This window comes from Temnothorax longispinosus, chromosome 1 (assembly GCF_030848805.1).
Source record: "Temnothorax longispinosus isolate EJ_2023e chromosome 1, Tlon_JGU_v1, whole genome shotgun sequence".
In the NCBI taxonomy this organism is placed as follows: Eukaryota; Metazoa; Arthropoda; class Insecta; order Hymenoptera; family Formicidae; genus Temnothorax; species Temnothorax longispinosus.
This window is the reverse complement of record NC_092358.1, coordinates 285,814-310,138: the sequence shown is the minus strand read 5'-3', so window position 1 is coordinate 310,138 and position 24,325 is coordinate 285,814. Positions and strand designations below refer to the sequence as shown.

At 46.4% G+C, this 24,325-nt stretch overlaps 1 protein-coding gene across 4 annotated transcripts in view; it reads right to left on the bottom strand.

Annotated features, from left to right (window-relative positions):
* How (protein held out wings) overlaps nucleotides 1-23,853 on the bottom strand; it is a 37,596-nt gene extending 13,743 nt beyond the window's left edge. Inside the window, exons 1-5 of one of the 4 annotated variants that reach the window (XM_071778981.1) lie at nucleotides 22,360-23,853; nucleotides 4,905-5,038; nucleotides 2,612-2,728; nucleotides 1,430-1,573; nucleotides 850-952 (exon numbers count right to left, since the gene is read on the bottom strand). In XM_071778981.1, coding sequence (XP_071635082.1) covers nucleotides 850-952; nucleotides 1,430-1,573; nucleotides 2,612-2,728; nucleotides 4,905-5,038; nucleotides 22,360-22,486 — 625 coding nt within the window. In that variant the 5' untranslated portion in view covers nucleotides 22,487-23,853. The remainder of the gene's footprint in view (nucleotides 1-849; nucleotides 953-1,429; nucleotides 1,574-2,611; nucleotides 2,729-4,904; nucleotides 5,039-22,359) is intronic. The other 3 variants (XM_071778969.1, XM_071778977.1, XM_071778974.1) reach the window with 3 other exon arrangements.
* Nucleotides 23,854-24,325: the final 472 nt, after the last annotated feature.

The window sequence follows — 24,325 nt, the reverse complement described above, 5'->3', positions numbered from 1 at the left end:
CGTTATGACAATGACTGGACACCGCTGCGTGCACAACCGGAAAAATTTGGGAGCGAGGGAGGCAGAGTTTCAAGGAGAAATTTGAAATTTGTTTCTGAACGATGATTTTGATAGTATCACATATTAAATTATATGAAATGGGGTCAGGCAAGTTGATAGAAAAATACGGAGTCTGGCGGGAAGACTCGTCGTCTTCGTTCACCAGTCGACCTTGATTTCGATAACCGCTGCGCATAATCCAGACACGTATATCTCGAGTCAAGTTTCTCCGAAAACTCTCTTAAGCCTTCCATTTATCTAACGCGGCTCGAAGCGCGACTAAACTAGTTTTCCGAAAGAATAAATTAAATACGTCGCGAAAAAAACCAATTACTAATCAAAGAAGAGTAAGTTCAAGATGAATCGGTCGGGTATTCTGCGACCGTTATTTCTTGTTCTCCACCACGCCAAAGTCACGAGCATTAATATCTACAACTGTTTGTTTAAGCGCGAATTTCTCCGACAACTGATGTACCGGGAATCTCAGATTTGGCTGAAGGTGTGCACGCAGCCGCGTTATTTCGCGAGAATTATTTCAATAGATTAGTCACGAACGTGCGGGACGACGGTCAACGTTAGTCCATTACGTTGCAATGTTGTCGTTATCTTTAAATGCGTCATGCGTCGATTATTGCACGTTTTTGCAACACAACGAGGTAAATTACAATTGCGATAAAGTAATACTCTAAATGGACATCTCATTAGAAAGTCTATCTCGCGTGCTATCTTCGGATCCTGCAATCTCCCGATTCTCGCGGATCCCGCCTGGCTCTTAAGCGCGCATAATGAGACAAGTTCTGCGAACGGTACCTGCCGCGGCGGCAACCTTTGTGTTCGAATCCCGGTAAGTCCCATTGATAATGGCGAGTTCCATTAGCTGCCTCTTCTTTAGCTCATCCTCGCCGTCAGCCTGCTAACAATCGACATTAACGTCAGAACCCACCACCGGAGGTGCAACGATAATTATCCTACGAATGTGGATGGGGGAGCTCGACATTGTACAGATCTTTTCCATTTACATATGAAAGCGCCGATTGTACAGTTAACGCGCGCGTACACGAGGCCACTCACTTCGGAAGTGGCATGCGTTTCGAGCTTCGACAGCTTGATTATAACGCGCCACGTCTCGAACTCGCAGGGAAAAATTGTCGCAACAATTTTTTTCCCTTTATATAACTTTAGTAAAAATTTTTGACATCTTTTTCTCTCGCGCGCAACCACGCTTCCTTCAAGTTTTCGGATTTGATTCGAAACTAGAGAAGAAGAGAGAAGGAAGAAAAAGACGTGTTTGTGGGAAAGTCTCCCGGCGAGATCTTCTCTTCTTAGCGCGCGGGGGGCTATTATCGTCTATAAGCGGGAAAGGAAGGGTATACAATTGGAACTTTCTCACCACGGGCACAAGTAGCTTCTTGACTTCCTCGACTGCTCGGGCGAGCTTCAACGTGGCACGATTCTCGGTGTCCTCGACAGTGAGCAGCACGTGCAACTCGTCCGTCAGGTGCTCCCAATTCGGCTTGCCCCGATTCTGTTCCTCCTGGTTAATCAACACGTCACGCAATATTGTTATACGCACGCAAACATTAGTCGCATACACATACACATACACGTACATACACCCGCGACGCGAACTTAAAGTCACATAGTTTACATAAAATTGTCGTTCATAATCATATTATTTAAAAAATATATATTTGAATAATACATTAAATAATATATAAATTATAATATAAAGGCTCGATTTCCTGAGAATAGAAAGAAATAAAGAGCAGGATTGCGTGATTAATATAAATTTCGTTCCCTCTATACCCGCGCCCCTATTTCAGATGAATTCTTTGAACAACGAAGCACCGGCGTAGATTTTTATCGCGGACTTTTGTTAACCAAATAAACGGCAATAATAATTAACGAATAAATTTGCGTTGATCAGGGAGGAAATAATAGATACACATCAAATTCACATCGAATTGTACACTGGGGTTCGTTTCTACGTGTATATACTTACGAGAAAGCATTTCGCTCGCGTACCATGTGCAGCTTGAAAAAAATACGACGCTTGGTTTAATTCTCTATATAAATCACTCATAGTTAATTCCAAACCCATTTGTGTCACGGTCTCTAATATGATCCCCCGATACGTAGCAAGCATTCTTTACTTGGAGAGCTCGTATTAACTCTCTGATATTGATTAAAAAACGTATTATTTATATATAATTCACTAAAAAACGCATTATTTACGTATAATTCATATTACAACTCCAATTATATCTGTAGTCACAACATTCCTCTTAAACAAGAAGTATAATGAAGCGCGATTAAGGAGAGCAGGCCTATGATTAGCGGAATCGACCATTACAACAGCTGTCATCGTCTGCAACCGTTATTAATTTCAGACGCTCGTTGCCGTTAACGGGCAAGTTAAGTCACGTATTTCTTCGCGATACTTAACGTCGCGCATCGATAGAATTTTCAAAATTAGCTTGCTGAAGAGAACTTTCCTCAAAGAGTCTTCATGTAGCAATTAGGCGAGTGAAAGTTTTAGTTCAATCAATTTTTACCTTTAAACAATTCTCACCTTTTTCTTATCCCTCATCGATCCTTTCCCGCGCACCATGATTTTGCATCCTGTCTCCTGCTCCAGTTGCTTCGCGGTCATACCCCGCGGTCCCAGAATCCTTCCGACAAAGTTGAACTGTAATCATACGGGAAAGCCGATTGAATTTTTTTCCATCTTTGTGCGATTAATATGTTCAATTCTAAAAAATATTCAACGAGAACGTGTAGATGCGGAAGATCAATAAAAATTTTACCCAAATTTATCTAATCGTCCCGTTTTTTAAGAACTTCCTCAACAATTTGTATACAAATATTATACATTTTTACAATATTCATATTAAATAGCGGCTCATAATATACTCATAAATTATAGCATATATATCTTTAACGTGCGAAACGCTACGCGCTAAATTTGGTTTGTACGATCGTGTGAAAAAAGACCTGTTCTACGAGATATCCAGTTTCATTGTTGGATCCCGGTAAATAAAGGCGGATAAGTTTAGACGGTGAATCATCCGTGGCTCTTTAGCCCGCTGCTGGTCCATTTCTTTATTTTTTTCAAAAACATCGTTCCCAAGATAAAAGTTTTAATATATGCGATTGAGGCGTGTCTAAACGCCGAAATGCAGTGGGAGGAAAGGCTACGACTGTAATATCTTAGAGAGACCTCCTTTCATTTATCTCAGAAAAACGTAATCCAGTAAAATCTTAAATAAACATCACATAACGCATAATAATAGCAATCTTGACGATTCACGCAATCGCATCGAAAGATAAGACGAGCTACCGTGCCAGGAGGCGCATCACGACAGCGTCCTTCTTGATGACGATAAGAACTAATGCACTGATAACGTGGGACATTATCGAAAACTACCAATCAGCGTGAAATCGGCGCATGATAATTGGACAATTGTCGAGTAGATGGGCGGACAAAGCGAAACCGCGCATCGTCAACGTTACGCGGTAATTGACGAATCGATCGATCATTCGCAAGAGGCTATAATGAGCTAATAATCGCCGACGTCTGTGATTACCGATCACTCTCGCGCGCGTAAGCCGACGTAATTTTTTCCCCGACTATTCTCAAGCGATACCTCATTCATCTCTAAATAAATTAAATATTTCAACGCGATTTAAACAAAAAAAAAAGAAGTATCGAGATACCCGCTCCAAGGGTTAATAAGCTTACGACCCGGCTATTACGTCTCAATGAGAGCCAACCGCGTAGAAACACACGCGCGCGCGCGAGCGAGACGAGGAAACGGAGCGTGGAGAAGGAAAGGGAGTCCGTCTCTTCGGCGCGAACCCTATTTCGGGCGTTACAGAAATAACGTTCAGCGTTCGATGTTCGGTGCACGCTGCGCATCGCTCGATCTCGTCTCCCGAGATCGGCGAACGATACTTTTCCTCTCGCGCCACGGATCCGTAACGAAAATCACCCTCCGGCGACACGACGAAGAAAAACGATTCACGACGGATGCGATATATATAAAACAAATATATGTATACACACGTTATATATAAAGTAATAATCAAAAAGTCGCTCAAACTAAATGACTGTAATTTTCTAATGAGCGGACAAAATGAAATGAATTGAGCGCTATACCATAGAGGAACCCCGACATTTTGGTCGGCACGTAGTCAAAGAAATATAAGTACATGTATAAACTTGTGAAAAAATATAAGAAAGAATCTCAATTCAACCGCGGTTGCATCATATTGAGTGATGCCTTTTCATTACCATAATAAAATCAACTCACTTATAATCGAGGCGCTTTTGAAGACTATTATAAATTATTAAATATACTTTCTGACATTAATAATGACCGTAACTGCCTTCGAGGAATTCTAAATAAATTCCTTTCATCCAAATAGCCAAGATGCCGAGATCTTCTAAACGTATAATCACTGAGCTACGCAAAACTTTCGAATTTTTATGTTTATTTAAATCAAGTTCACAAATGGATACTCCTCTTGCACTATGCACCGATAAAAATAACGGGTTTTTCCCCGCAGAGTAGCGTTTAACTCATTTCGTTCCGTCCACTCATCATTACAAAATAACAGATATTTAGTTTCAGCGACGTGCCGATTGTCACCCATTAGTTGACGTATGTACATATTAGCTGAACAATGTAAATTCTCTCATAAAAGCATCTCTCAAAGCGCTCGCTCTCTTAGATTTTCCACAGAATCACCTCATCGATTTTCGTATCTCAAGTGTATTCCTTGAATCGCATCTTGTCACGATAATCCGGGAGATACGTCAATTACATTACACATATGTGCGTCAGTCCCTCGTGCATACTTACATCTGGGTGTTCCTTAACGGGCACATAGACCTTCTCCGTGAGCGTCGTGATGTCGCCCTCGGCTTCCGGCAAGATGAGCGGCTCCTTCTTCACTCCGCTGATTTGAAAAAGACTCGCCCGCACCTTCGCGATCTCTGTAAAGTGAAAACGATCCAACGATAAATACGTGATTAATCGAGAGTTGCGCTCGTCGATCCTCCGATCCTCCGAATTCGGAGAATCAAGGAACTCGGCGAGCGTTCAGGTTCACTTAAGCTGAAAAATTGATACCCCGAATTCTCCGAATTGTGTGATATAATTGATAGAGTCTCGGCTCCTCGTTGAGAGTTCAACGGTGGCAAAAAGAATTCCGATGATTAGACGTAAAAAAGCAGGGATTTGAAAATATCGGAACGCTTCGCGTTTTTCTCGTTACGAAAATTGTCCACGACTCCTCTCTCTCCTCCTCCCTCTCCTTTTCGTTTCAGACAGAATCGATTTGAATTTCGCCGACGCTTTCGACGGAAGAATTCTCGGCGAGCTCGGACAAAGTCTTGACACGCCGATTACATTGAATGGGCCAATCTACGAGGAATCTAGGGTGACCGTTATATTAACGAGGAAAACGAAACGAAGCGCGAGCGAAATGGAACCGCGTACATCCTTCATTCGATAATACGTCACGCGATTGGTCTTTATATGCGGCGTCTGACCGTATAGCGATAATGCGTAAGCGTGTCCCTGCATACCTATAACTATGCTTGCACGCACTCACGCACGCATTTGCGCGACTTATCCGCAACTTAAACGCAATGCTAATAACGGCGCTGCGGATCTAACGGTTGGGCGTGGCTCTCCCTCCATAAATCGTGAGAAAGGATTAAATTTTCTTATTCAGCTTTTCGTTCATTTGTTTTCTTGGTATTCTATACAGGATTGACAAAAATTGAGTGACTGTCACGTAGAAAGCATTAGAAGAATTGCCTCAGTCACTTGAGTGAAAAATTCTTTAATTTTTTTACCTCAAGAAAGAAGTTTGAAGTAGTTTTATTAATATTTAAGGAAGTTAAATTTATATTTTTATTTGAAATAAGTATCTTTTCATTTAAATATTAAATTTAATAAAGTGTAAATTTAATAAAATGTGGTTTTATAGTCCAATTAAATAAGGACTTGTCAATTTATCGTACTTACTAAAATTTGTATACAATAAAAATCATTTTACATCTGTTATTTCACACCAGAGACCAATTATCTGACATTAAAAAACCCTTACGAGCATTATCACGAATAAAAATCCGCAGACACGTTTCGAATTATTCAAATATATTAAATTGAATTCATATTTTTAATTTAACTGAAGTAGAGTTAATGTCAAGTTCGAGATTGGTATAAAAGGGAAACGAGCTTTCCCTTGGGCGCTTTCGATTCGATTCCGATCGGTCAAGGAACAGCGTCTGGCTAGCATCTAAAAAAGGTGACTTTGTTTATCCCGTGTTCGATCGGTAGGTACACCGACCATCGCGGTGTATCGCGACAAAGGATCACGGGGCCCCATCGGCGTCGTGCAACCCGGTCGTGCTCTTACAACGTATACGTATATCCGCCGTAAACCGTAAAGGTCAACGTTCCGCGTCTGCCCCACTTTCTCGCATGCCTGACCTCTTCGGCTCCTCATCGTCCTCCCGTGCCGATGATTCGCGCTCACGCGACGACACCGGGCCCCGCGGTGACCGCAAATCGTCGCTTTTCGCGTAAACCATTCGCAAATCACGCACAATGTAACTGTAAGTCCCAGCCAAACCGCATTCCCAGCGACCGCATAAAATTTGTCCCGATTTAGGAGAAACAAAAATCTCGGTAGGTCGCGGAATAATCCGCGCCTCCGTCACCTGTCTCGAGATCGTTTCGCTAAATGAATCAATCTGAAAATGCAGACTCGACAAGCTACATGTCTATACTTGTTTCTTTCTTAGATAATTTTAACGCGTAATTAAACATTATACGTACTCGTTTTCAGTTGCAGAATAATTTTAGTGAAATAATCTAAAACTGTTTAATGTCAATCTTGTAGAAAAATCCACCAAAGCGTATATACGATAACATACATAAAATCATGTGGAATAATTTTATTCTTCTGACTCGAGAAAATTTAATGCAAGCAAATTTGCGAATAAACGACGGACAAATCTAATTACTAATATATTTCCTGTATTAAATGCGTCTTTAAAGTTACAAATGAATCGATCAGTGGCTGCGCAGTAAATCGTTTATAGCAGTTAATGACTACACATCAAGCTCGCTTCCTCTAATGAACCACTCGATTATCTTGAAGAGGAGCCGATTATTAGCCTCTCAATAGACGCGCTGTTTTTGTTCAACGAGGAAAGACAGGTGGAACGCGCGCGACTCGGAGTACGTGCGCCGTAATTGAGAAATCTTTTACGGATCGCAAAATTCGTCAAGTATCAGCTTGAGGATATCGTCGCTGGAAAAAAAATTGTCGCCGGAAAAATCCCGAGTGAATTGATAATTATTGCGAGCGTGCGGGGCAACGAAAACAGATCGGCGACGCTTTATCGGCGCGGTCATTTGAGATGCCGAGAGGCGATTTCTCGGCTACGGACACGCCGCTGGTTGTCACACTTATTCCGAATGGAAAACGTCAGGATCTTTTAACACGCATACACGCGCGCGTTGCCGAGTCTCTCTTGTGTTTCTCTCTCTCTCTCGGCGCGAGTCATCTCGCAACAACCGCGATTTTCTCGAGAGTCGCGAAGGAGAGGTGGGAGAATGCGTCACGGCGATTCGCGGTATGCCCGCGAGGCCTGCGTTTCTCTCTCCCTCTCTCTCTCTCTCTCTCTCTCTCTCTCTCTCTTTCTTTCGACAAGAGGATCGGAAGCGCGAGCCGCGAGGAATTCACGCGAGAGGGAAACGCAGAGACGTGGATTACAGTCGCGGACAGATAGACGCAGATAGAAAAACAGTTGAGCAGAAAGGCAGAAACGGAGGAGGAGAATGGCCGGGGAAGGAGAGGGGATGAGAGGGGAAATAAAGGAGGGCATCATAGCCGCTTTTAGCACGGCGCAGCTCACCAGCCCATCTGCGTGACATCAGCTGACCGTCGCTCTTGGCTCTCTCGCTCTCTCTCTCTCTCTCTCCCAATCTTTCTTACATTAGTTCCCTACTCCTCAATCCCTCGCACACTATCCGAAATGCGTGTGGCGTGTAGTTGCGCGAGTGTGGGATGCGGAATACGCGAGCGAGCGAGAAAGCGGAAAAGAGACATGGGAGAAAAAGAGAGAGAGCTTCTATGCGTATCTTCGTTCAATGTCAACGTAGCGGCCACATTTACGTCGCAAGAAGCGCGTCGTGAGGAACAATAATAAGAACGTCGGTCACAGAGGCGAAATCTCGATTATTCGGATAATATCTCGGCGTCACGTGATGCGCGCGCGCACGTGGGTGTACGCTGGCACAACGGCAAGAAAATACCAGCGCGCGGCGCGGCGCGGCATCGATGGCATGAGATCACCGATGTTGTAATCGGGTGAGACACCACGATCCGTGACCGCATATCGCTCGAAAGCTGAATCGTTCTCCAAAGATGCGGACGGTGTTGACGAGTCTGTTGCATCTTTCTCTCTCTCTTCCTCTCTCGCTCTTTCTCGGTCCACGCGACGTGAATCACGACGCCACTCGTCTCGATTCATCGCTCGGGTTTAACGCGCGATTTAACGCGATCAGAACTGACAAAGGGAAACCGCTTGGCGTCGAGCGTTGATCGTTAGTCGTTTGAATATTTTCCGCATTAATTTGTGCCTCGAGGAATTGAGAAAAACGGAGCGGCGACAAACTGCGCGCTTCGTCGGAGGCACCACGTGGGGTAACATCGGCGACGACAAAGGCGGCCGATAAAGGCCGTCAGCTGGATCCTAGTTGCTGCACGAACGCAAGAAATGCCGTTACGATGAGAATGCGAGACTATGCCGGGTGTATCGCCGATGCGTTACGTGATCTCCATTTTTAGACCGAGTACACCGGCGGACTCGGCTTTAATGCGGCTTCGAGTAACGAATACGCGCGATGCAAATGGAGAAGCCGGACCGCGCGATTAAACTATCGTTACTTGGGATAATTGCACGTCGTTACGCGATTACGCCCGCTAACGTTCCGTGATGAAATAATAAACGAGTACACACGCGCGAGTTTGCAGTACCTTCGACGATAAATTCCACGCGAGAGAGACGGCGGTAAGATATCAGCTCGCGCGGACTTCGGGAGATAAGTCCGCTCCGCACCAATATCTCTCAGTCGACGACGTCGCGACGGACGTTACAGATACGGATGGCATAAAATTCATAACTAGCTCATCTATCTTGCGCGCTCCACCCTTAAGCAATTCCCAACTTATTTTCGCGCGATGAGGCAAGCGCGCCTATTTATATGTGCCGTTGCTCCAGAAATTTTGCGACAAATGCGATATCCGCGCGGAGAAACGACTCGCGAAATCCACGAATCGAGGGCGTAAGAAGCGGATCGCGATACGTACCGTCCTATACAATATATGTGTAACAACGTGTCGGATTTCGAAGAGCTTTTACCCACCTAATGTAATGTCTAGCCGTCTAGGAAAATAGCTATCCGTCTAGTCGGCGTACATTATAATATTATCACGCGCGTTTGTAATATTATAGCGTTTTAGTTTCCCAGTTTCCAACACATTTAAAATATGTTATCTCCACACATAACGTCTTTACTATGATATTTAATATTTATCGCACACCTACTCCGTACCATGCAAAATCCGATCCTCATCCTCACGCAAACGAAATACCGTTAGCGCGCGGCTGTTGTATTCATTGAGATTCTTATCAGTTTAATCCAAGTCCGTAGGTTCATCTTTTTTGTGATTGAACTTTTTCTCGGATAAACATATCGGATTTTAATTATATCTCGTTGATAAGAGTTAGACGTGCGGGCGCAAAAGTAACTTATTGACTCGCGCGATTTCGATGTTCGAGAATAAAATTATTACACGCAATCTTCCTTCTTTTCGACGAAAACTGAAAAAATCACCGGTACGTATCGTTGATGACGGGAAGTTACGATACCGGTCACACGACAATCCGCTTCGCCGCGTTCCGAGTAAAAAGCTTGAGATACCCAACTCGTGATTTCGCCCATCAATGTGGCTATATGATTAATTACCGTACAAGAATGTTTTAAGGCAAAGAAGATTCGAAAAGTAATAGGACATTCATTTTTTCTTGACAGTTTAATTAATCCTTAAATATGGTAATCGTCAAGCGTTTTCCTTTCTTTCTGGTAACGAAGCTGTCGACAGCGGATAAATGTGAAGACGTATATGGCTATTAGTATAATGATCGCAATCATTTAAATAATCAACATATAACAAACTCATTGATCGAAACGGTCGTGCCCTTCTGTAAATCTCATGTAGTGAAGATTGTCTTGGAAAGGTTAACGAGGCGAAAGGAAGATGCAACACGCGAAATGACAGTTATGAAGTCCAAAGGGAAAGCGAAGAGGTAAAGGGAGAGGCGGAGGCAAGTGCACGAAGCACGCGAGAAGATCGCGATGGATAGCGTTTAACGATGTTGCAATGATAAGATGAAAGCTGAAGGAGAGACAAAGAACGGTTTAAATATAACGTGATATAAAATATGAAATAACAATTTTCGACGATCTTTGAAGATATAAATAGAAAACAGGAAAAAAATGTTTAAAAAAAGATAAATTATCTATGAAAAAAGAAGAAGAGACGATACAGTTCCGTCAGATCAGCTGTAAATAAAGCTGCAATGTTTCTTTGTCAATTTTTACAATTTACGATAGTCCAATTTGATTGAAACTGGTTGAAACTAATAAAAAAATTTACATCATCCATTTCGAAACTCGAATTCAAGCGACTGAGAGACGTACGATATAAACTGGGACAGGCGACAGGCCGGTTTTGATTAATCCAGGGCGCTAAATAGAGCGACAAATATAAGTGAACGGAAAATCAATTATGTTTCTACTTATAGGACGTCGAGAAACTATTTCCGATCCCGAGTAGCCGCGATTTAAAGTCGTCTGCCCGAATTTACGCTAAATAAACACGTCCAACGAAACCTGTGTTTTTGCACTTGGCCCAGTCTGCCTTACCGCAATGCGAGAATGCAACGGAGAATGCCGCGGCAACAGCTGCATGCAGAGGAGCTCGCGGAGGCACGCGCGGTTGCGGCGAACGCGAACGCGCCCGGCGAAACGGACCGCGCGTCGCGTCGCATCGCTCCGCTCTGCTCCGCTCCGCTCCGGGTCCGATCCGGTTCGGTCATCGGCCCCGCTAGCCGGGCCCTTAAGGGCCCGAGTTAAAGACCGCGTGCGTTGCACGGGACGTGTTTTCTCCCTCTCCCTGTCTCTCTTTCCAGAAAGAGAGAGAAGGACGAGAGAGAGAAAGAAAGAAAGAGAGAGAGAGAGAGAGAGGCATCTCTCGAGTTCAGTTGTACCGCGTCTGGAAATGCGCGGCTCGCTCGCGCGATATATCGCCAACGAGTTTAAAATTCGCGTCGCGGGCGGGCGAGGGAGAAAAGGAGCGAGTTTCCGGAGCTTCGCACGCTTCGGGAATATCGTTAACGTTGAAAGACCGTTCTCTCGTAACGTACAAATATAAAGACAAGATTTCTTTTTTTTTCCTTTATGTATAAATGAAGACTTTGGATACGGAAGAGGGTAATTTTCGGAATCAACGAGCACTCGACATTCGACAAAATACGTATACCAAACAACAGTTGTGTGAGATGTAACAACACTCTCGGTTGCTTTTCCCACTTCCACCGGTCAATCATGTTCACCGCTCCAAAAATGGAACTGTGGGATTAAATGGGTTAAGAGTCGCGCGTGTGCGCGCGTTTTTGCGCATGTGTGTATGTGTGTGTGTGTGTGAGCATGTGTGAGGAGCGAGCCGCGCGCGACAATCGACGACGACGGAGGCGGAGGAGAAGCGTAGGCATTTCCTTATTTAGAAGCGGAGAAACGCTGTTGCCCGCCGTTACCACGGGAGGAGACGCTTTCTTCGAAGAGAGGAGAGGAGAGGAGATACTTACGGAAAGAGAGTCGATGCCGAAAAAAGCCCCGCGACGAGCCGTTCTCAATGACTGCCGGAGTTGCCGCCTCTCTCTCTCTCTCTCCCCGTGTACGAGACCCATCGAGATTCCGGCTCTCGATCGCGATTGCAAGCCTCCGGATTCTACCAATGACCAAAGACACTCGACTTCTTCGCCTGTTCTTTTCTCTACCGGATTTCTACCTGTTTTGAGAGTTGAGATGTGTTCTAACTCAACATATAAAATTCGGACAAACGTTTTTAAATCTCGGATGCTCAGGTATGAAGACCTTTCGTCGTGTCTTAATGGAAGTTTCAAGTCTTGTTTGAATATTGTTCGATAATTATTTATTAATTGAAACACATAACATACTAATTAGAATATTATCATCAAATTAATAGAGCTTTATGTTGACAATAATTTAAAAGAAAAATTTAGGTGCAGATAAAAGATTAAATTATCCAAATTTGTCCGTGATCAGTAAAATATTCAAAACTGTTAAGTATAAAAAAAATCAATGAGTAGAATTTGCAAATGGTAAGTACATGAAAAAAGATCTTTTGATGCAAATATAAATACCAATATTTATTACACAGCCAAAAGAATACTAATTATGAATACTAATTTGCTTTGTTGAAGATAATTTTATTTTTGCTGAATCTATAAATCTGTAAATCTGCAAGTAATTTTGCTGAATTATTTTGTCACGACAGCAAATAAGAGTAAATTATTTCGTTTCAAATTTCTATGAATAAATGTAGATTTCTCAGCAAAACAGACTTTGTTGCAATAATTGAGATAAACAATCACGGCAACGAAGTTCGATTGCTTTCGCGCCGAGTATACGACACAGTGCAGGTTTCTTCGCGAAATTCTTCCCCGTGTAAGCTTATCCCAGTTGGTAGTCGGTAGTAAACAGTGAGCTCTCTCTCTCTCTCGCGCGCTTTTGAAGGCACGCCTCCACATTTCAGAAATAATCGCGGCTTCCGTTCGGAGGGATTCGCGGGCACCGGCGATGCCCGGATTACGAATGCACGACGCGTTTGGCACGGAAACGAGGCCTATATTCGCGGATGGATCCGAAACGCGTTATTTCGGTTGAGGCGCAAATATTAGGTTGCCGACCGCAATCCTTCCGGATGAGAATCACGCCCGTGATTCTCTCGCGGTTGGAAGCAGTCTTCTCGGGAACGCTAATCCAACCGCTTTGACAAACAATGATAAATATCCTTGACAAATAATCTCAAAAATTAATAAATAATACATACGCAATGATAAATATCCTTCACGAATAATTCTCTCGTTCGAATGTCGTTTCGCGTTATTCGCGTGATGCGCCGCGACGTCTCAGACAAAACAGGAGCAGAGCGCGCCTTTCCGTTCGCGTTCTTTAACGAGGCTTAGCGGTTTAAACCGAGGAAAAGGGGGAGGAAGAAAAAAGAACCGATATCGTCGCGAATTCTCGTCGAGAGCGGACTCGGACGATACCCCAAGAAGGCGCAGTCGCGCTCGCGTTACGAAAGTGCCTCGGCAGCCATGAGGATAGAATGCCTTTTTCTTTCTTTCTTTTTTCTTTACGGTTATCGGGGGCCGCGTTTTTCAGATCCAACGACCTGCTGCACGTTTTGCTCGCGTACATCGTGAGAGAGCGAAATTGTTTATCACGTTTATCACCCAACGCGGGTGTCGCGAGCGTGCGCGCGCGCGAACTGGAAAATCACCTCGTAACTTGACATTATACGTCTTTTCTTTTTCTAGTCACGTAACTTGGAACACAGCGTATTCCCTATCTCGCAATTCGAAATAAATCGTAGGAACACAAACTCTTTTCTTATACTTTACTACCTCAAATGATAATTGTAATTTTTTATGTAACCGCAGCACGGTTTAAAATAACTTTTCACAGTGTGCGACTTTACTAACGTAATTGATAAAAATATCAACGATTATCAATTTTCATGATAATAAACACTATAATATGCTCTTTACAAGGAAATGTTGTAATATATAAGAAATATATCTTTTACGTAACTCATACGATATTTCCTACAATATTTTCTTCGTGGCAGAGAGGCGAGGTCTGGTCCCGTCTCTCATGTCACGAGTTAAAAATCCATAAAGGAGATGACGTACGTTACTTTTACCGAACGTTATAAATAATGGTCGCGGCCCGCTTCGTTCCCTTGAGTCAACCCACCTATTCGACACGACCACGCGGTTTTGTTATGCAACACGAACTGCTGTAGGCGGCTCGTGGACCCGGATACGTTTATGCGCCTATGGCAACGAAATATGCGGCTAGAGCTGCCGTATGACAATAATTAGAGTACGATCTCACGGTGCGACTCATAATTCACCTGCCTGCGGCGCATTCTCGTGCTTTATATGCACGTCGTTAAGATAAAGACATTGTTAGTCCGATGTGTTTTAACGTCGGGTCTCTAAGGCCTTCGCGCGCAAAAAAAAAGGCAATCCAGTTGGGTGTGGCACGTACTCCGCGATCTGTCGATCGCGGCACGTCGCGACGCGTCGAGCGTAACCTTTGCCTCGATCATTCGCAGACGACATACCTCGAACGTGAATTCTCATTGTAGTCACGAATCCGCGCGACCACGTCGGTTCGCTTCGCGACGATACCGTCTCGCTTTGCGGCCGCCCCGAGTCGTTCTCACCGGACATTCATTAACTCGATTGCCTCTGTGTACTCGTGTCGAGATAAATCTCTCGTACCTGGCCGCATTAGTTGTATCCAACGATAAAGAAAGAGAGAAGATAAGACCTCAAATTTTTACGATACTTCATTAAACGATACCCCGATGTCGATAGTCGAGACCCTGCGTGTCCACAATTTTCGAGTAAATAATAGAAGATAAACAGAAGATAAAAGCGCTCTCGAGACAAACTAAAAGCTTGAGAAGAGAATGATTTACAAAATTATATTTCTCAATTGATTTCTTCAACCGAAATCGTTGTTTTACGCTTAAACGATGTAAAAATTCGATAAAATTCGACGTTTTCTCGCAGCAATTCGTTGGCCGAATGAAAAATCATCTTCAGATTGGCCGAGGGAGCGCTGAAGTTTGACGATCCCTACGAAACACCCTACGTGTTCAGATATGTCGTGGATCCCCGATGGGATTTGATCAATGGACGCTGCAATCAATTTGGATATTACCCTCGATTCATCGAGAGCTGATGCGGTGAATCCGAACTAAGCGGGCGCGCGCGAGTTACGATCCTCGTGAGCTCTCTCGAGAGGCGAGGCGAGGCAAAGCGAGACGAAACGAAACGAAGCGAGTCGACTCGAGTCGAGTTGAGGAGGCGAGTCGAGTTGAGGCGAGGCAAGTCGGAGTTCCCGGCGCGGCTTCACCGTCGAGAGAAGGAATGCGGCCGCCACGGCGCGATGAAGATACGGGGAGGGGCGAGCAAGGACGAGAGGCGCGGCGGGAGGGAGGGGGGCGCGCGGTAAATGGAAGAGAGAAGGGGGGTCGAAGACCGAGTCCGGTTAGCGATAGCTCCGAACGCGATCGGCCGGTACTGTACGAAGAACAAGGCTCCTCATTAACATTAAAATCGGTCAGCTGTTTCCTTAGAGCAGCTCGCGAATTCTTTCAATCTGCGCGCGATCCCTCCCTCCTCTCTACCCCCCCCCCCACCACCCCGGAGAGATCTACCGGGGTTTTGATAGATTACGTAAAGGCTTAATCGTCACAAACCTCGAAGAGTTCTCGTGGCGTTACGAAATCAAGAGGATATGATAGAGCGTCGATGTCGCGAGCGATGAATCGGAAACGCTATACGAGAATATTACGAGTCCATTCGAGTTTTTTTCTTTAATGACGTTTCCCGCGGTACCTTTTACAGCGCGGGCTAATTGAGCCAAGCTTTATTGCCGTCGCGATAATGTCCGTCATTAACGTCGCGCTGTCCCGCTCGCGCTTCGCTGCCTTTTCCCATAAGGAGTCGACCGGCGTACTACATGGACGGCAATTAGTGGCTAGAAACGTTAGCGGTGTCGCGATTGCGTATATTTACGAATGCATTTGCAAGGAGCACGTTCTCTCCACTTTCAACGCCGGCCGAGCGTGCCCGTTAAGCTTCCGAGCCCGAAATTATTCTCCCCCCCCCCCCTCGCGTTCTATTCCCGAATGCAAATTAGACCTTTAGACGCGAATATTAATCCGTCCGGACGTGTGAGAAACGTCAACGTGTTTGTCAACGGTCCAGTTAACGATCACGCTTCATTATCCCCGAGGAGTGACGTTCGCGTTCGCTTTTCGCGAAAGAACTCGAGGATAACGCGCTTCGAATTTAAACCGAAGTGAGATCTCTTCGGCTCGGAAGAGCCACCTCGGATCTTCTTCTTCGGTGGGCTTTTCTTCTTTTCCCCGAAGAAAAAAAAGGGCGTGTGAAACGCGCGAATTCCTTTAATCGTCACGTATGTTGAAGGTTGCGGCGGCCGGCGATTAGTCACGTCGACCCACTGGCTCTCGAAATCGAGCACGCACCCGGCGGCGGCGCGGCGTGTCGACGACGATGACGACGACGAGCGCCGGTTCGGTATCCAAGTTTCGACCGGACAATTTCGAAAGGACGCCGCGCACTTGGCGACGAGTTCTATTCGCGCCACTAGGTCACCGAGAGAACTCGTTACACACTCTCGGTGGAAATAGAGCGCGCTTGAACGCGCCAGCCGCCCTCTCGAATGCATCACTATACGCGAAGCGAAGGATCATTACGGGAGGGCAGGCTCCCGCGTGTGTGTGCTCTCTCTCTCTCTGTCTCTCCTCTCTTCCTTCTCTCTTTCTCCGCACGCCGCCTGTGCAACAAATGTAAAAACCCGTAGATGCCCGGGCGAGCACTCTCGCGGCAGCGTGCCTTTCAACCATCCCGGCAAAAGGACAAGATTAGAACGCACGGAATAAAAAAAAAGTCAATGACGATGATGAATAATTAATTTGTAGCTGAATTTGTTGAGCTATTTAGTGCCTCTGAAACTTACTTATTTGTTCGTAATAAAATATTTACTTAAATGCATTTAGATTCGTTAAAAAAAAAATCACATCGATTCTTTGATTTTATTTACGATCGATAGTTATCAATGTTTCGTTTTCGAAAGAGGAGAAAACGTAGATTAAAGAGATATAAAACCTCGGTGGGACATTAAAGTCCCGACAGTTCATGAAGGGTCAATTAGACGATTACTCAGACATATCATTGGTCAGATAAATAGTTTTTACTTTTCAACTTTACAACGGTGAAGATTTTATCGAGATTATCACTGAAATGTCTTTTGTAGGCGTTAATCAATATTTAAAAATTCAAGAAGTATGAAATATTTGACGAGGTCTTTCGTATTCAGGTAAAAATAAAATATTTCAACCACGAAATATCTCACAAAATATTTACTTCTCGATTATCTTATTTCGATACTTTTATGCAAAATAATTAAAGAATCAATTTTTGTAAAAAGAAAATTTATGCAAAAAATGCATGCATCTATATTACCGAAACAGAGAAACACTTCCATTTAACAAAATTAATTTTTCGACCTATTGCGTAAACGTCTTTTGTTCAGTTTGGTAAATGTCCTGCTCGCCTTCGAGGAGAATCTTGAATCCTTTCTTTTTAACAGAACCTATGTTACGTATACCGCGTATAGTTCAAAGATAAATAAGACCTTTAAATCGCATTCAATGAGTACTTCGAAAGGAGAGATGATTACAGTAAATTATTGCCCTCGGCCTTACCTAATGCGGCACAAGTCAAATTCCTTTTAGTTGCAGCGAGGGCTCATTACGAGCACGAGTGAGCCAACAGGTATATCGCCGAACAGGTATTGCGCAACAAATTATCCTCAAGTCTCTCGTGAACGAAGGGAACGTAGGCCAATAGAAATTTTAACGAGCCTTCAAAGACAGTTTCGACAAAAGTGCCCCTTTATACGTACGTATATACAAATAGGGTAAAGAACCAAAATGGAAAATAAACACGAGAGGTAGCGGTGAGATTTCTTTAGAACTACGCGTTTTTCATGTCGAGTTTCCCCAGGGTGTAAAAACCAGTCGGTACCAACTACCGTGCAACATTGTTGGCGAATAAGATAGACTGGTAGAAAAATTTGCTCAAAGCGAAAGAATAACTGGGAATTTGTCTCTATTTTCTTCGAAACAATATGGCTCTCACGTAGTCTGGAAAAGTCACATCTGTAAACTCTGAGAGAGGATCTTTTGCGGCATTTAAGTACTTCTATAGCTCTAGATTTGACGTCAAGTCCATCTTTTTAGTAAGCCAATAAAAGCCTCGATCTCGCAAAACAATTGCAATTTGTTTATAGTCGAAAAGCTTTTTTCAAGCGGGTAAAATAAAAAATCTTTAGAAAGATAGCAGAAAGAGAGACGTACGACGCATATTCCGCGAAGACTATCGGGTACAACCGACGAATTTTTGCAGAAAACAAAAAAAACAATCATTTTCTTTCTCGGTCCCGTTTACATTTGAAGGACTTGGCGTTGCGGGGAAGGTGGGGGGAAGGGGTTTCTCTCTTTTGTGCGACGTGGTCTCGCGGCGTTCGCGCCGGGAATATTAAGTGTCTCCCATAAGCATACGATGCAGCACTGCTTTCCAGCGCGTAAAACAAAACGAGCGAAAATGCAGCTTTCTCTCCGACTTTCCAAAGGCGAACGCGTCCTTAGGCGATTTCGCACACCTTCGCGAACGCACGTCGCGCCACGACGCGATAAATCGTCGATCGGAAATCGGGACTCGCTCGTGAAAAGTCCGGCGCGGAGAAAAGGAGGAAGAAGGAGCGGGGGCACCACGAGTGGCAAACTGTTCGAAAGAACATCCGCGTGCGGCATTACTCCCCGTTGAGTTTCTTCGATCGGAAGGATTAATTATCGGGGCGACAATTCAGGCAGATTCGCGAGAAACGTATCTCCGTGCGTGTTCTCCCGGGTAAAAAGAAGAATCACGAGGTGAATCGTTCCAGGTAAACGACGGTTGTTACAGCCCGGTATAAGTATTGCGCACGGAGGGGAGGACGCGGCGGCGAATTTACAGACATCAAAGCGACGGCGACGGCGGTGGGCCCTGCTGGGCCCCGCCGCGCCCCGATTCCGCACGACGGAACGTCAAATTTCGTCGAACGGCGGTAATCGCCGGCGGTCCGCCCGCGGAAGCGGGCACCACCTCGTTAGGACAGGTGCGCACGCGCGCACGACACACGTGCGGTCGAGGGAGAAGATAAGAAAGGAAGAAAGAAGAAAAAAAAAGACAGAGGAAAAAAGTCTGAGACGCGCGAACCCCGGGAGTTCCTTGCGAATCGAGCGTTTACGGTGCCCGGGCCTATATTCCCCGAGAACGGGGGATCGGGGATCTGGTGAGCGGTGTATCGAGTGTGCGTCGAGAGGGGGGAGCGACGAACGGCCGAGGGGGGCGGGGGAGAGAGGAGGATATCGAGAGTGCCCAACGAAGCGGTTCTACGGCGGTACAGCGAGGTCAGCGTCTTTTCTGCGTACGTGGATCCGCCGTCGAACGTATACGCAGCGCTAATCTCGCCTCTCGCCGATTTCGCCCGTGATGATGCTGCCAGCAACATCACCACCACTACCATCGTGATCATCGTCATCATCGTGCAAAACGACGAGCAAAACAGCACGACACGAGCGACGAGTGCTGCCGCCAAGCGGTACAACGAGAGCGTATAAATAAATATTTACCGTTCGCGCGTTCCTTTCACTTGCTGTATCGTATCGTTTCGCCGATTGAAATCGATTCCAAGAGCGCACAGATGTGCGCGGACAATTCGCAGCCTAGACGCGACGATCGCGACGTAGAGCCCCACCGGCTGCGAGGGGGGGATCTCAACGACTTTCACGGGAGATAAAATAGAAAAAAATATGTGGGAGATACAAATAGAATAGAATTTTAAGCGGGGTAGAGAGAGAAAGCGAGTTAGAAAACACGAGATGAGTCCGAGAAAAGGCGGATAAAAGACGGCAAAGGAGAGAAAAGACTCTCAGTGTAGTATACAAATTTATGAATAGAACCGACAGGTTAACAATAGAACGGTTAAGAACCTACTTACAAGCACGTTACTTGCGTAAGTGAAGGCACTATTCTTTAGGGATACAATAACAAAAAAAAAAAAACTGTAATCGCAGTACATTCGGGTGTCAAATACGTCTGACAGCGACAAATAGATCCTCGTTATTTATCGCCCGTTATTTACGCGTGCGATATCGGTACGAGTGCAATAAATAATGTAAAATAAATAGAAAAAAAATCCTTCCACTCTCGTGTCACACTCGTGTTTGTTGTCACAAGTGTCGGGTGCGAACCTACTGCAATAACTCGTGCGTTTCCCCGCGCGATAACCGACAACTAATGCAAGCTATCGAATTACCGGGCGATATACTTACTCGGCGATAATCCGATAAATGGCGCTGGTTTGCTAAAAATAAAGACCCCCGAGCTTTCGCGGAATACTCGCGCGATTTATTTATTTTATTCTATGCATTTTTTAAGCGTGACCGATTTGTGAACCGCCCCGCGCAGTTCATCGTTTCTTCGATATTCGACCCACAGAAATGAGTCGCGGTCGCAGATTTATACACGACGCCGGAGAGCTTCTCACGTATTCTCATTTCGCATCGTACTTTCATTCATCTATTGAAGATTGGCAACAGACGGAATATGCGTTTCATCGAGATCGAATCGGTCGTTTTGCCTCGAATGCTCTCAAAAGGTGCAATTTAGTTTGAGATATCAACTTTCGCCCGCAAACTTCTCGTATTTAACCGTGCAAGGCATGTAATTAACAATAAAAGGACAACTCACACGTTCAATAAAAGCAAAGCTAAATACAGGCCAATAAAATCTCCGAGCAAACAATAAAAGATGTTGGTTTAAAAGTAAAAAATAATAATTTATTGGATGATGGAAATAAAAATCGTTTACATATAATTAACATATCTATTCCGTTAATAAAACACGGCAATGTGCAATATTATTATTTCCTCGTCGATTTATTAGCTACTTTTCGCGCTTAAAATGAAACGAGCACGTAACACGAGATACATTCAGGTGGAAAGAGGGAGGAGAAGGGGAAAGACGAAAGGCACGAAAAGATCGGCCGCGAGGAATAAACTTATTTTCCCGTCGGACGTACTTATTCCAGGGCTCGGTTCGATTGAACCAATGAGACCCGTCGTAATTCTCGGAGCGAGCACGCCGTAGCTGCGCCGCGCCGGCCACGTGACACACACGCGCCGCGCGTCGCGATAGCGAAAGGAGCAGATAAGGCACACGCACAGGGGGGGTACACCGCGACACCTGTACACGGGGTGTTCCACATCTCTGCGCGAGTGGAAATTTTATTTTTTTTCGGCGACGCCGCGTATCATCCGGATCCCCGCGGGCTCGAGCGAGGCGACAACGCGAGGCAGCGGGGGAAGGAAAGAGAATAACGGGGGGCAGGAGGGGGGCATGTCATTTTCTCGCGAACCGGGAATGAGGTCGATCCCTCGAGTATACACTAGACACCCGGGTGCTTTCCCATCGTTGAGAAATGCCGGCGCGCGTTTAGATTTTTCTTTTTTCCCTCGCGATCGCGTCCACCAAAAACGTCCGCGAAATCGCAAACGACGATCGAGTTAACAAGAGGAAAATGGTCCGTGTGGAAAATGGTTCAGATTGCGTTATTTCGTGTCCAAAATTAAAAAAAAAAAAAAATGCCCGCGCCCCTATCCAGGCTCGCTCGCTCCGGAAAGTCAGGCTTGCTTTCCGGGACACCCTGTATATATACGTCTCGTTCGCAGCCACAGGAATTCGCTGATAGCGTTCGCGGGGCCCAATCGGCTCCATCGACGGACATTTCAAAACGACGCGACGGCGAATTGGTATTACGTGGCGAGACGAATTTGGGAATCGCGGTGGTCCATACGGGCGAGCGAGAACGAGCTTCGCGAGCGGTTTCACTGACGTGGGGAAAAAAAGAAAAACACGCGACGTTACGTCACGATGAAAAATTCAGCGCGCTCGGAGGCGCGACCGAGCGCGCAAAATGGCGCGTCGCGCGTAATCTCTCTCTCTCTCTCTCTCTCTCGCGTTTTGCGACGGGAGGCCCGATAAAATTTCGGACGCCGCGCGGCTACATTTATTTCTGGACTTCCCGGAAACCTTACCTTCGACCTTTCCCGCTCGCCCATTTCGGACGAACGATCTCGGTCGAGCGCGCGTAAAAGGCGGCACCGCGGGCAGCAAACCGCGGCGCACCAAAAAATTCAGGAAACAGGGAAAAGCGAGAGACGGAGAGAAGAAAAAAAAATTCGCAGTAGGAAAGAGGAGTAATGGTCACTCACCCTCGTCCAGCAGCCGCTCCACGTGAATGAAGACATTCGGGAAGGCAGCTAGCTGCTTGCGGTCCTTCAGCAACTGTGACAGGTAGTCCGCTATACTCTGCGTCGTCGTGTTAGTATTATCACACATCGCAAATTGTACTCGGCTGCTTCAATGGCGAATGGGTTGGCGCGTGTTGGGCGCGCGCGCGCGGGCAAAACACGATCTTAATGCAAACACTCGACTCGGAGTGGCGGCGTGCGAGTGGACCGCGACGGTGCGCGGTGTCGTCGGGACGGACGGAGAACGTCGGAGCTGTTCTCTCTCCGGTCGCACAAGAGAGCACCAAACACGCGCGGACGGGCGGAGACGTACTGACGAAGGAGCGTTTAAAAGAAAAGGAACCCGCAGCGAAGGCGACGGTGGCGGCAGCGGCGGCGGCGGCGGCAACGAGGGGGGAACGGGGAGTGACACGACGAGTGGGACAGAGAGAGAGAGTGTGAAGGCACAGCGCAAGGGGGAGAAGGAAAGACTCCCGCTAGCGCGGAGGAATCACGCGCGAGGCGAGGGTGGCGCGAGCGCGGCGAGAGGGGAGGGACGGGGGGAAGGAGAGGAAGGGAGGAAGCCGGAGAGCGAAGGCGCGAGGGCGAGCAACGCTCCTCCGAGAGAGTCGTAAAGTTGCCTCGTCTCTGCCGCGTACGCGGTCGTTCGTTCTTTTCTCTTCTTTTTTCCTTTCCTCCGATTTTTTTCCGCCCCGCCAGTGACGTGGACCGGATAGCTCTCCGCTCGATCGCTTTTTTCCTCGTATCGGTTCGTTCCTCGTTCGTTTTCTTCGATTCTTTCCCCGATTAGCTAGCGCGGAGAGATTCTCGCCTCTCCCTTTTTCTCCCGTTTTATCCCGCTCGGCTTGGCTCGCCCGGTTTCCGCGACGGTATTTTTCTCTTTCTCTCTTGCTGCGGTCGAGGGAACAGGGAACGCGTTTGCAAGCCTCTCACACACACTCACGTCTGCTCACGTCGTCACAGTTGACTATTGCGCTTTCAGAAACGATCCCACTGGTAAACGCGCGCCGCAGTATTAGATCGCGAGAAACGACGTGGGAGCGACGATGGAGGGAGGGAGGGAGGGAGACGCGGACGGAGAGAGGGAGGAAGAGCGTAGGAAGAGGTGAGGGAACGGAACGAGACAGAGACGGAGCGTCGAGGATAAATAGAAACGATCGACCAAAAGTTTCGGACGGAGAAAGCGAAAACGGAAAGAACCGGATGAAACGGAGAGGAGGAGTGAAAGAGAGAGAGGGGGGGAGGATTAAACGTGCGTAGAGATAATGCTTGAATGTCTCTCTCCCTCGCTCGTTTGCGCTCCGCGTTAGGCTTGAAATCGGAATGCGGATCGCGGGGAATTCAAGAGTAAGTACACGCGCTTTGGAATTCTCGGCTCTACTGATTGCACCGCCCGTGCATGCGCGCCCGCGCACGAACCGAGCCGAGCGGGCCCGAGTCGGGCCGAGGAGCCGGGATCGCGGGCGCATGCGCGCTACGCGCGCACCGTGCTCTCCTCTCCGCTCCGCCCCGCTCCGCCGCGCGCCGCCGCACGCCTCGCCCGCGCCGTCCGCGTCGTCGTCGTCGTCGCGCGTCTACCGCCCACTACCATATACGGGCTCCGCATATACGCGCTAGCACCGAGCGAGAGCGAGAGAGACGGAATGAGAGAAGGAGAGAGGGGGGGAGATGGAGATAAGCGCCATACCGTCGTGTCGCAGAGTTGGATAATTCAGGATTCAGGCCCGCGTCCGCGGGCCAACGCACCATCCCGTTTCTCTGAACGTTGGCTGCGTGAGGCGAATTATTCCAACTTTTTTTTTTTCAAATATGGTCCTTCACGGACGAACTCGCGCGGAATCTATATATTTTGGTGCTCAATCGGAAATGTTTTCTTTTCTTTTTTTTATTTCGGAGTCTGCCGGAGTACCGCGAGACTCCCGAGGGA